At 48.7% G+C, this 12,289-nt stretch overlaps 1 protein-coding gene across 1 annotated transcript in view; it reads right to left on the bottom strand.

The window, feature by feature from the left end:
- SRGAP2 (SLIT-ROBO Rho GTPase activating protein 2) overlaps nt 1–12,289 on the bottom strand; it is a 240,937-nt gene that overhangs the window by 13,614 nt on the left and 215,034 nt on the right. The window contains 1 exon segment of the mRNA XM_036848932.1: nt 3,242–3,466. Coding sequence (XP_036704827.1) covers nt 3,242–3,466 — 225 coding nt within the window.

Below are 12,289 nucleotides of genomic sequence, written 5' to 3'. Positions count from 1 at the left end.
ACTGGATCTGAAAACCAGCTCTGACACTCGGGAGCTGTGTGACCCTGGGCAATTACTTAATCTCTTTCAGCCTCAGCTACCTAATCTATAAATCGAGGATAATGGTCTATATATCTCACAGAGTTGTGTGAGGATTCAATGAAATAAGAGGGAGTGATTAAAAAGCAGTGCTTTCTTTCCTTCTTTCTCATTTTGCTTGATGCCTCTGGCTGCTTTGTGGTTTAGTACTGGTGAGAAAGTAGGAGGTGAGTCATAGAAATGAGTGGGAAACACAAGCAGGGGAAGAAAGTCTGCTGTGGGCTGGACACTGCAAGAGGGCAGCGGATGAGAGCTGGGTCAAGTTCTTGACAGAATTCATGGAGCCTAAAATTACCCAGGGTGGAGAATCGAGAATGAGCAGGGAAGTTATTAGGAAAGTCATTTCTACTCCTGATCTCTTGGACTTCAGAGTGCATGGGGAGGAGGCACCAGGAAGTTCTGACTTCCTGAAAAGTAGAGAAAAACCCTGTTCATTTCTAAAGTTTCTTCCTCTGGTGGTAGGTAGTAACAAGTGAGACTTTCCAGGCAGTTCTATGGAAGCACCATCACCCCTCAACCCCACATCCTGGCTTCAGTTTCTACCTTTGAGCCTACAGCCTCTCCCTCCTCAGCGGACGGGTCCTTCACTCCTAGAAAGTTCCTCAAAAACCAGGGGACTAATTTAGAACTCACCCGATGTGAAGCAAGAGTTCCAAGGAGGCTCTCCAGACCCCAGAGAACATTATGGGAGAACATCAACAGGGATTCCTCTTTATCAGAAAATGTGGGCACACTTTCTCACTGTTTTCTGGGCCTAAAAACCCTCTGAATGAGTTTGGTGACATTCTGGAAACCCTTGGGACCCCAGGGGTGTGCAGGGCAAAGGCTCACTTTTCCCCAGACCTCTGAGTTCATTTCTGTGGCCGTCCACTAAGGCGGCAGCTCCCAAATTTCACAGAGCCCTGGATTGCTTGTTAAAAAGAGACTGCCTCACCCACTCCCAGAGTTTCTGATTCACTAGGTCTGGGTGGAGTCGGGACACTTGCATTCCTAATCAGCCCATGTGAGGCAGGTGCCGTTGGTCCAGGGACCCCACTTTGAAAACCACGGCTCTAAGGTAAAGACAAGCTGATGCTTTATAAGGTCCCTTCTAGCCCTGAAATGCTATGCTTCTCTCATTCCACATGCACACCCCAGCCTCACTAACACCTGTGGTCTCAGAAGCAGCCCAGCATGCTACACCGCAGGCAGTCCTGGAAAACTGGGTTCCAGTTTCAGGGCTGGTAAACGTGGCGCAGTGGGGCTGCGGGGAGGCCAAGCGGCCTGGTGCTCCCTCTTCCTGGCTGTTCTGGTCTCCTGGCCCATCTCCAGAATACTTGGGCTCTGACTCCCCCTTTGCCACCCCTCCCTCCCCTCCTTCATCCATCTTAGCTCACTTCGCTGGCACTTCTCTCTCTTCTGATGGAGAGGCTGGGAGCCTTCTGAGTGGCTATGAACCCAGCAGTCAGATGGCCCCTCCTACCCAAGGTCATTTACTCTTGATCCTGGGGTGCTTCTGGCCTCTCACCCAGTCTGTGGTAGTAACAGGCCCTGACTAATCTTGTGGTTTTCCCAGAGGCTGCTAATAAATGGCAGATGCACAACCAATGGGGCCGGGGGCTGGTGGTGTTGTGCTGGGAGAAGACCTTGGACAGAACTGAGAGGAAGGTGCCCTCCCATCTGTGCCCGGTGAGCCCTACCAGGGCCCTGCTGCACCGGGCCGTGACGGGGGCTCTGTGTCCTGGAATGGGTCCAGAGCCTGCAGCGGTTTGATATGTGAGAAGGGAGGTGAGGCAGGAATCGGGAACACTATTCCACAGCTTTTCAACACTCATGCAAGGGAAACCAACTCTCCAAGTCACATGCACAAGGACAGCTCCCTGGAGCCCATCAGCCAGTAGGCTGAGACCTGAACAACATCCCTAGTCCCCACCAGCCATCTGTCAGTGACCGAAGCTTTCTCTCTGAGCTGGTGAGCCTAGATTTCTCCAGCTCAGCCTCAGATGCCGGGATCTACAGGACAGCAGAGAAGACCGAACTCAGCAGTGTCAGTGGTATTTTTATGTTCACAGACACATGAATAGCACTTTCCTCACTCCTTGGGCTGGAGGCTCCTTCTGTGGGGATTAGGGAGAAGCACGGACTGACTGGCCTCTCATTAAGTAAGCAACCTCCCCTGTCCTCCCCTACCTCAGTCCATAGCAATGGGGCTGGCTGAATTGGTTCCAGATGTTGAATTCAGATGGAATCCGATTTGGGCTGGCTTATGCTTTCAGCCCAGGCTGAAACACTGTTTAGGGGAAGAAGGGAAAGGGAGGAGGAGGAAGAGGTAAGGGATGTTAGGGAGTAAAAGAGAGAGGCAGTTGTCTTTGCGTTTACTGGGAAAATGACCCTGTAAGTGGCACGATGGGGGCAGTGTGGGGCAGTGGGTGGTACCCTGCACTGACAGTCAAGGGGTCAGGGCTGGGATCCCCACCACTGGGGTGGCCTCAAAGATTGTCCCTGGCCTCTCTAGATTGCAATGACTTAATCTGTAAAATGGAAATCTGTTATTTGTCTAACGGAAGGGTCTAGTAAAGATGTGCCCTAGGGATTCCTTTTATATCTCTATTTCCAGGTGAAGTCATGACGAACCTGCTTCAGTGGGGCACTGGGCCTAACCTGCCGAAAATGGACCTTACCCCGCTTTCTCGTCACAAATGCCTGAGATCATTATTAAATTATCATTGTATAAACTCACAGTCAGGAAATTACGCTTCATATCTGAAATCTTCCCAATAAGACAGAAATTCCCTGGGACGCAGGACTGTTCTTCTCACAATAGCCAGCTCCGAGCAGGAGCCTGAGAGACACTGCTGCCTGATGAACGGCAGTTCTGCGTACAACCTGATCAAATTTCCTTTCCTGGAGATCATTAATGTTCCTGTTATTGCTGTCATTATCTTTCAGAATGGTCTCTCATCACTCAGAACTCGTAAAAAAAGGAGGCAGCCTGAAGTGGCACTTAGTAGTTTGGGTCGAGGTGGGGCCCTGCCTACAGCAACCCCCGATCCTGGCAGCTTGAAGTGCCTTGGAGTGGGAGGTGGGAGGATCTGGGTGTTTCCCTCGGTCTCGCTTGGCCATCTGGCCCCCACGCCAGTGCGTGTTGGTGACATTTCCCCTCCTCCAACCCTGAGCCCCCTACCAGTAATCCTCCGTGCTCCCTCCTCTGCTGTAGATGGGGCCCTCCAGCTCCCTAGGGTTTGGGAAGATGTTCTCGTGCTGGATGATGATGGTTTTGATCAGCTCATTCACGTGGGCTTGGCAGGACACCTGGTCATGGCCCTCAGGCACTGACATCAGCGAGGGCCCGAAGCAGATGGCGAGGTTGTAGGGGTCCATCATGTTCTCTTCACTGAACTGTGATAAACTGGAGGAGAAGGAAGAGGGGGCAAGCTGAAAAGCACTCGCATGAATGCCCAGAAAACACAATCACAGGAGGCACCGCCAGGAGCAAGAACAGAAGTACCACAAACGGCCACCTGCTTTTCTGGGCATCAGAGCCCGTCTAGAAAGCTAGTAGGGGGAGCACAGAATGACCACCAGGATAGTCATTCAGGAGCCAAGGGAAGGCAAAGCGGAGGTCCCTCCTTGCAGATCTCACCCCTCCTCTTTCTCTAGCTCCCTGTTCAAATCCTACTTACCCCCCAATCCCCACCCCAACCCTAGACCATATCCACCAAATCCACCCTGCCTTGAGGACACACCACTCTGCAGAGCTGGATACGCTCCCACAGACCAACCCACTAAGCTGACAGAACAGACGGAGCCCCTCGGGCTGCCCTGGTAATGACACGGTCAGAAGACGCAGGCATTGTGCATTGTGTACCTTCTTGAATGGCAAAATAATCAAATTATTAGGGATATTCCATTCTAAGCTCCAGACTTATTTTAAAAAATAGCCAACCGATTAGCTTTTGTATTCCATCAAGCCCGTGAATTTCTTCCTGGAACAGCTAATACAATTGTTTTTCATTTTCATAATATCCTCCTCCACTATTGCATTCAGGATTTATTCAGGAAAAGGTCAGCATGTAGCTCAGCTCCTGCTCAGGCTTCCCCTGGACGCAGTCTGACTTCATTATCAGGTATTTTATTCCAGGAACTCCCCCTTTCCAGCCAGCAGCTGCTCCAGCCATACCTCCAACCCTGGCCAAGGACCCAAGCCCCTCAGTGGTGAGTGCCCACTGGTCTGTCTGTCCAGGCACTGAAGGCTGGGCTAGCTCTGGATGTACCCCACCCCTAAGAGTCTGCAGAAATGTGAGCTCTGCTACGGGGTTCTGCCTCCCTTGCGGGCATCTGGATTCTGACAGATCTTGAGAAGATACCAAAGCCATGGTGCTGAGCCGGAGGCCTGGGACTCAGCTGTCTTCATCTGAGTAGCTGTTCTTCAGAATTGAGCAGAGTTTACTTCTAGTGTATCCAGCATCCAGACTCAAATTACCAAGCTGGTCTCTATCTCAATGATTCTCTCCTTCACTGAAGATTCAGATACGTCCCCGGTCCCCTTAGAGAATCACTGCAGAACATGTGAAGTGGGACAATGAAGTGCGACAGTGACAAATAACTGTCATGGCTGAGAACCACTGCTCTGTAGGACCCGGTCAGATGCAGGGAGGCCTGAGATGGGTGAGTTGATGGATCTCAGTGGCCAGACTGCTTCATAGGAGGTTTTAAAGATTTAATTTTATAATCCTCTCTGGCTCCTGAGTTAAAAGAGAGCAGAGATTCAGAAAAGGCTGGTAGAAGTTTCCAAGTCTAATTCTTGGTCAAATAAAAACTGGAGAGAGACAGGAGAGATAATTAGCTTGGGAACCTTAGCAGGGACAACGGAGGCATGAGGTGCCACGGGGCTAAAATTGTAGCCCATCCCAGGCTGGCTGGTTCCTCGAGTCATGGAGGGACAAGGAGGAGGAAGCCCGTTTCTTTAGTGTGATCTGACAACGTTTTGGTAACATGGAAGAAAAGCAGTAGTTTCTGGGAAGCCTGGTGGTCAAAGGGAAATAAACTCTAGGCCTGAGGGTCCCAGTCTAAGCTCACTGAGAGAAGAGGAATCTTGCCCGGCCTTCTAAGGCAAGGACTGCTCAACTCCTAGGTGGCTACAATGACCAGGGCCAGAGAGGACCTGTGTTCATGCACTGGGGTCCACTTCTCATGGGTCCAGGTCCATTTCTTATTCCCATTAAAATACAGACCAAGATCCTTCTTTCTCTTCCAATCTACTGGAACACCTAAGTTCTGGGGGTAAAGCCATGGTGCTTAACTACTTGAGGGACACAGGCTCCTTCAAGAATTTGACAAAAACCAAGGATTCTCTCCCCAGGGAAATTCATATATGAGCACATAACAAATGCACACAATTTTGTATGTAATGTAATGGTGCTAATAATCCTTGAAGACTCTGATGGCTGTACCTGGTATAAGACCTCAAACACTGGATTTTTATTTTTAAAGAAATTTCTAAAATGGATAATACTGGTAACAGCTCCCTCTTTAAAAAAAATGTTTTTTGGTATCGACTTCTATATATGCCATCTCCTCTAAGAATTGTATTATATTTCTTTAGTTTCTGTCCATAACACGAGTGAACTTTCCTAATTGATTTGAACTCATCCTCTTTTGAGCACCTTAAAAAGGTCCAGTGCAGTGGGTTTTGGGGGGAATGAGAAAATCAGGATTGGTGTGGGAAACCTGTTTTTCATCATGCGCTTTTCTGGACTTTTTACTTTTAAATGATGCATATTTGTTGGTTCTGAAGAACCTAGGAGCAGGACAGGAATAAAGACGCAGATGTAGAGAATGGACTTGAGGACACGGGGAGGGGGAAGGGTAAGCTGGGACGAAGTGAGAGAGTGGCATGGACATATATACACTACCAAATGTAAAATAGATAGCTAGTGGGAAGCAGCCGCATAGCACAGGGAGAGCAGCTCGGGTGCTTTGTGACAACCTAGAGGGGTGGGATAGGGAGGGTGGGAGGGAGACGCAAGAGGGAGGGGATATGGGGATATATGTATACGTATAGCTGATTCACCTTGTTATACAGCACAAACTAACACAACATTGTAAAGCAATTATACTCCAATAAAGATGTTAAAAAAAATGATGCACATTTGTATCTCTGATTACATTTAAATAGAAAAACAAAACATCCCAAGAATTTTAGAGTCAAGCAGACCTGGTTTTGAGCCCCAGCTCCATTGCTTACCATCGTTTTGTACTAGTTCCCTAGTTTCTTCATAAAATGGGGGCAATTATGTGCCCCCTTGATGGGCTGTTGTGAAGATTAAACGAGGTAATATGTGCAAAGCACTTAGCACTGTGCCTGGCACATAGGTGATGTTCAAGAAATATTTTCTGTCATTTTAATGTCCTGTTTGCTTCTTGACATAGGACATTTGATTCCAGTCAGGGAATGGAAAGCAGGGCCGCTGACGTTTGGCAGTAATTGACTTACAGGTGTCCACCGTCTTCTTCTCCTGACAGGCATAATCTAACAAGCTGAGGGCTCTGCATCCCCAAATCAAAACCTTAAATCCTCAGGGAGAACAGGAAGCTTTGAACACACTGTTTTAAACATGACATTTCCATGAAAAACCTTCAACTTCACGGCCTCCAGGGGTTTGATTTGGCAACAACCAACAGACCACGGGTAAGATATTATGCACCAGGGTTGATTTCAGGTTTGAAAGGGATGAAGAGGATTTGTATTATTCACCATGGCCCCAGGCAAAACGTGGGGTTGAGAATCTGTAAATCCATGGTTTAACAGACTTTCCCAAAAGGCTCCTTAAGAGATAAGAAGTGGAAGGTAATTGTGGCCGACTCTTCCTGATGGCCCTTCAAAGGCACTCCCTCACTCCCCTTGCCTATAAAGCCACCTGTCCCCAACTTCCATGCTCCCACATCCATTAACTGACTTGCCTTCCTCCCTATGCAGTCAGTCCCATCCCCTCTCACTTCCTCAAGAACAGCACTCCAGCAATCACCTTGCTCTCTCCTCCATCATCAGCTCTTCTCTATGGGGTCACCCCCGCTAGCATGCCAATGCACAGCAATACCACCCAGCTTAAAAACAAAATTCTCTCTTAAGCCCATATCCACGCTGAATTACTGTCCCATTCTCGTCTCTTTATAATAAAATTCTTTGAGAGTTGTCTCTGATTCTCTGGTTCTTCTTCACCGGTTCTTTTATGGACTGAATTGTGTCCTCCCTGCCCCCCAATTCATATGTTGAAGCCCTAACCCCCAATATGACTGTATTTGGAGACAGGGCCTTTAAGGAGGTAATTAAGGTTAAATGAGGTCATAAGGGTGGAGCCCAAACCCTACAGGACTGGTGTCCTTATAAGAAGAGGAAAAGAGAGCAGAGCTCTGTCTCCCAGTGTGTGCACAGAAGAAAGGCCACGTGAGGACGCAGTGAGGTGGTTGTCTACAAGCCAAGGAGACAGGTCTCCCCAGAAACTAACCCTGCTGGCATCTTGATCTTGTACTCCCAGACTTCAGAACTGTGAGAAAACAAATTTCTGTTGTTTAATCCACCCAGTCTATGGTATTTTGTTATGGCAGCCCTAGCAGATTCACACACTTACTCTCTTCCAGTGTGCCCCACCAACCCCTCTATCGTGGTAAAACACACACAACAGAAAATTTACCATTTTAACCATTTTAAAGTGTACAGCCCAGTAGCATTTAGCTGAATATGACCCCACTGTATGGATCTACCACATTTTGTTTATCCAGCATCAGCACCCCTTCTCGCTTGAACTTACACCATCAGGATTTTGCCCCTCCTCCTCCACCAGGACAACACCCATCAAGGTCACTAGTGACATCTATGCTGCTAAATCAGTTCTCAGTCCTTTTCTTAGCTGACCTGTCATCACATTATCCCAGTTATCACACCCTCCTCGAAACACATTATGTGGCTTCTGGGACACCGTTCTCTCTTGGTCCTCCTCCTACACCACTGCCCACTGTCACCTGCTCAGTGAGGTGTCCCTGACCACTGTATATTAAATAGGAAACCCTCACACCCACCTCTTACACTCTCCGGTCCCCTAACATGCTTTACTTATTTATTTCTTTATTTTTGGCGGCTTTGGGTCTTTGTTGCTGCTCGCGGGCTCTCTCTAGTTGTGGCGAGCAGGGGCTACTTTTCCTTGCGGTACGCAAGCTTCTCATTGCGGTGGCTTTTCTTGTTGCAGAGCACGGGCTCTAGGCACGTGGGCTTTGGTAGTTGTGGCTCGTGGGCTCTAGAGCTCAGGCTCAGTAGTTGTGGCGCGTGGGCTTAGTTGTTCCGTAGCATGTGGGATCTTCCCAGACCAGGGCTCCAGAACCCATGTCCCCTGCATTGGCAGGCAGATTCTTAACCACTGTGCCACCAGGGAAGCACGTAACATGCTTTAATTTTCTCCATAGCCCTTATCCTCTGACATATGACATGTGTTCTTTCTTTCTTTCTTTTTTTTTTAATTAATTTCTTTCTTTTTGGCTGTGTTGGGTCTTCACTGCTGTGTGCAGGCTTTCTCTAGTTGCAGCGAGCAGGGGCTACTCTTCGTTGTGGTGAGCGGGCTTCTCATTGTGTTGGCTTCTCTTCTTGCAGAGCATGGGCTCTAGGCATGTGGGTTTCAGTAGCTATGGCACATGGGCTCAGTAGTTGTGGCTTGCGGGCTCTAGAGCACAGACTCAGTAGTTGTGGCTCATGGGCTTAGTTGCTCCGTGGCATGTGGGGTCTTCCCGGACCAGGGCTTGAACCCGTGTCCCTTGCATTGGCAGGTGGATTCTTAACCACTGTGCCACCAGGGAAGTCCCATGACATGTGTTCTTATCAGTTTTGCCTGTCTTCCTGCAGTTCTGTGTGCTACATAGGCTCCATGAGGGCAGAGACCTTGAATGTTTGGTGCAATCTTAGATATCCAGCAACTAAAACAGGGCCTAGCACACAGTAAATGCTTAATAAATACATGTTAAATAAATAAGTGAATAAATACATGAGCATCTGTGAGTCTCTAGGACAATCCAGCCACAATTCTACTTGTCCATTTTCATACAGAAGCTAAAACACTCCTTGTGAAAGTCAGAAGAGCAGCGCAGACAGAATCTTTCCAAACTGGGAGGCACCTGAGATGGTGAAGTTTGGAGGAAGACTCAGCTTTTCTGGAGAGCAGCTGATGTGTCTTAACAGTGAGAAAAGCACCACCAATTCCCTCTTTCAGATTATGGAGCAATATTGGAGGATGTAGAGTGATGCTTCTCGGACCTTCATGTGCCTATGACTCATCAGGGGATTTTGTCAAAATATAGATTCTGATTCATAGGTCATTGGGGGTGGGGTGGGGGAGGAACTGAGATTCTGCATTTCTAACAATCTCCCTGATGATGCTGATGCTGCTCGTCTATGGACCTCGCTTGATTAGCAAGAGACTAAAAGTCTATATTGTTTGACATCTGAAGAAATCAGGTTTCAAAAGGCAAGCAGCAAAGTCAGCGGCAGTGAGGGGTAGCTACCTGCACTTTGTTTCAGGGTGAAAACCCACTGAGTAGTACAGATGCTGTGGCTGGCAGCCTCTAAAATGAACCCTATGGTCCCTGCCTACTGGTATTCATGTCCTTGTGTAGTTCTCTCCCTTTGCGTGTGGGCTAGATTTAGTGACTCGCTTCTAGTGAATGGAGTATGGCAGAAGTGATGGGACGTCACTTCTGAGATTAGGTTACAAAGACTGGCTGCTCTCTTGGGCACTCTCTCACTCACTTGCTTGGAGCAAAGCCAGCTGCCATGTCACGAGCAGCTCTATGGTGAGGCCCATGTGGTGCAGAACTGATGGAGGCCTCTGACCAACAGCCAGCCAGGAAAGGAGGCCCTCAGTCCAACAACGTGCAAGGGACTGAATCCTGCCAACACCAAGTGGATCCTTTCCCAGTCGAGCCTTCAGAAGAAACTACAGTCCTGCCCCCAATACACTCACGGCAACCTCAAGAAACCTGGAGCCAGAGGCCCCCAGCTAAGCTGCACCTAGATTCCTGATCCACAGAAACTGTGACATAACAATAAATGCTTATTGTTTTAAGTTGCTAAGTTTTAGGGTAATTTATTACACAGCAATTGATCATCAATGCAGATGCTAAGAAAGGATAACGTTAATAATTAACAAGGTTTGCTGGACAGGCATGTACCCAAGGTTCATACAGTGGATTGAACACTAGCTATATAGATATATGTGGAACCAGGTCAAGTCGACACAGCACTGGTGCACTGTGTAAGGAGTTCCATACATATATCTCAGTTCTGGGGGTTCCTTGAGATGGAGGATGTGTACAACCTACAAAAAGACAATAGCCAGAAATAAAGTACACACTGTCAGGACATGTAACAGCAAAGGAGAGGGGTCCTAAAAGTCTGTGCCCAGGGAGAGTCTCCATGAGGAGCTACCTGCCAACTCTGGTTACACCTGTTGATAAGTGCATACTTATCACCTGTCACCTTCCTGTGCAGGCAGGTGGTCTTCTCTATCGCCTGTGTCCTGCACTCCATTTATTATTTTAGGAAACACGGTGGTTATTAATGCTGCATCTTTTCCATGAAAGACTTTGATGAGCAAGTTAATCTTTTTTTAACCAGAAAAAGAAGTGAAACAAAACAAAAGTCATCATTTGAATGGGTGCAATTTTCCATGTTTCCTTTGACAGTGGCCACCCTCTCCAGCTCTTATGACGCTTCCTCTACCGTTTCTCCCCACCCACAAACTCCCTCACCCCTCCACTTAGCAGGAGGAAAATGTGGGCAGGATGAGGCCATTGTGCTTACACACACAGTCACCCCAGGACCTGCCTGCTCCCCTGCCTGTGTACCCACGACCGACATGGTCCTCGCTCTGGGGGAGCAGACTAGGCTCTTTGAGGGCAGGTATCGGTCAATGAGGGGAGAGAAGGCCTGGTGGCCCTGAGGGGACCGACTGGCTTGAGAGTCATTACCAGAGTTTCCATCTGCCTAAAACGGGCAGCATGTGAAACCCTGCGTGAGTCATGAGGGGTTCTCAACTAAAGGCAGTTGTGGTGCTGAGTCAGGGCTTGGCTAATGAATGGTGCAGACACAGCCACGTGGAAGCAACAGGCTGCTGGGCCAGGACCCTCTGTCACTCTGCAGGGCCAGCAACAGGGCTAGAGGACAGTGTGGTTGCCCCTGAAAGGTCTCAGGTGGGGGCTGCTAGCCCAGATGCCTCAAGGTCAGGCTGACCCTGGTCTGTAAGCAGGCTGAGGCTCCTGAGATGGCCTCTGAACTTGTATTCCTTTGAAGCAGAGACCAACCCACTAGGAATAGTCTTCATTTTCACAAAGCCATATGAGCTAAAACACCCTAGCCCCTTGGTCTACTTTTTGTTTTCCCTTTTTTAAAAAACTAGATTCATGGATCTAAAGAAATGTTTCCCCACTCTATGAAAAGCCATAAAGCCAGAGAGATGATAACGGCAACTGAATTCAGCCTCAGCATCGGGGAGTTTCGGGCAGAGCTGGGGACTGTGGTGAACTGGGGGCACCTGACCGCCTCGTCTAGGCAGCAGCCCGTACTCCACAGGGAACTGCGGCCGCCTGGGCGTGCAGATCCAGTGCTGTTAGACCTAGTGATTTGTTCAAGAGAAGCTAGAAATCTAGATTTTTTTAAAAAGTAGAATCTCCCAATATTTAAATGGTTCAATGTTTTCAAGACAGAGTGGACTTAAAGGGAACATATCTATGGGCCTTATCTGGCCCTCGGGTTGCCCACTGATAGACTTTGGCGTCAGCTGTTGAGGGAGATGCTGCAATGAAAGCAACGTGGAAAGACAGAGGTGCCTAAGGGGAGAAGCATGTCCTTGCTCGTTGTCTTTGCTGCCCTCCATGCCTGCCCTGGGCGAGGACACACTGCTTAGACAGGGAGAAATACTCCGGCTGAGCCCAAGGCCCCTCTGATCCTCAGACCTCTCTTCTAGCTACACTCACTCCCTGGCGGACCAGCTAACTACCATCAGTGCACAATGACCCCACACTGTATCTCTGCTCCAGGCTTCTTCCCTGAGCATCCGATTCCTACGTTCAGCTGCCTACTTAGACTCTCCATCTGGAGGGCTAACGGGTACCTCAAGTTAACATGTCCACATCAGCACCTTGTCCTGATTGCTTCTTCCACATCTTGTCTTCCCCAGCTCCACAAATG

This window comes from Balaenoptera musculus, chromosome 1 (assembly GCF_009873245.2).
Source record: "Balaenoptera musculus isolate JJ_BM4_2016_0621 chromosome 1, mBalMus1.pri.v3, whole genome shotgun sequence".
Classification (NCBI taxonomy): domain Eukaryota; kingdom Metazoa; phylum Chordata; class Mammalia; order Artiodactyla; family Balaenopteridae; genus Balaenoptera; species Balaenoptera musculus.
This window is presented reverse-complemented; position numbering and strand designations above follow the sequence as displayed.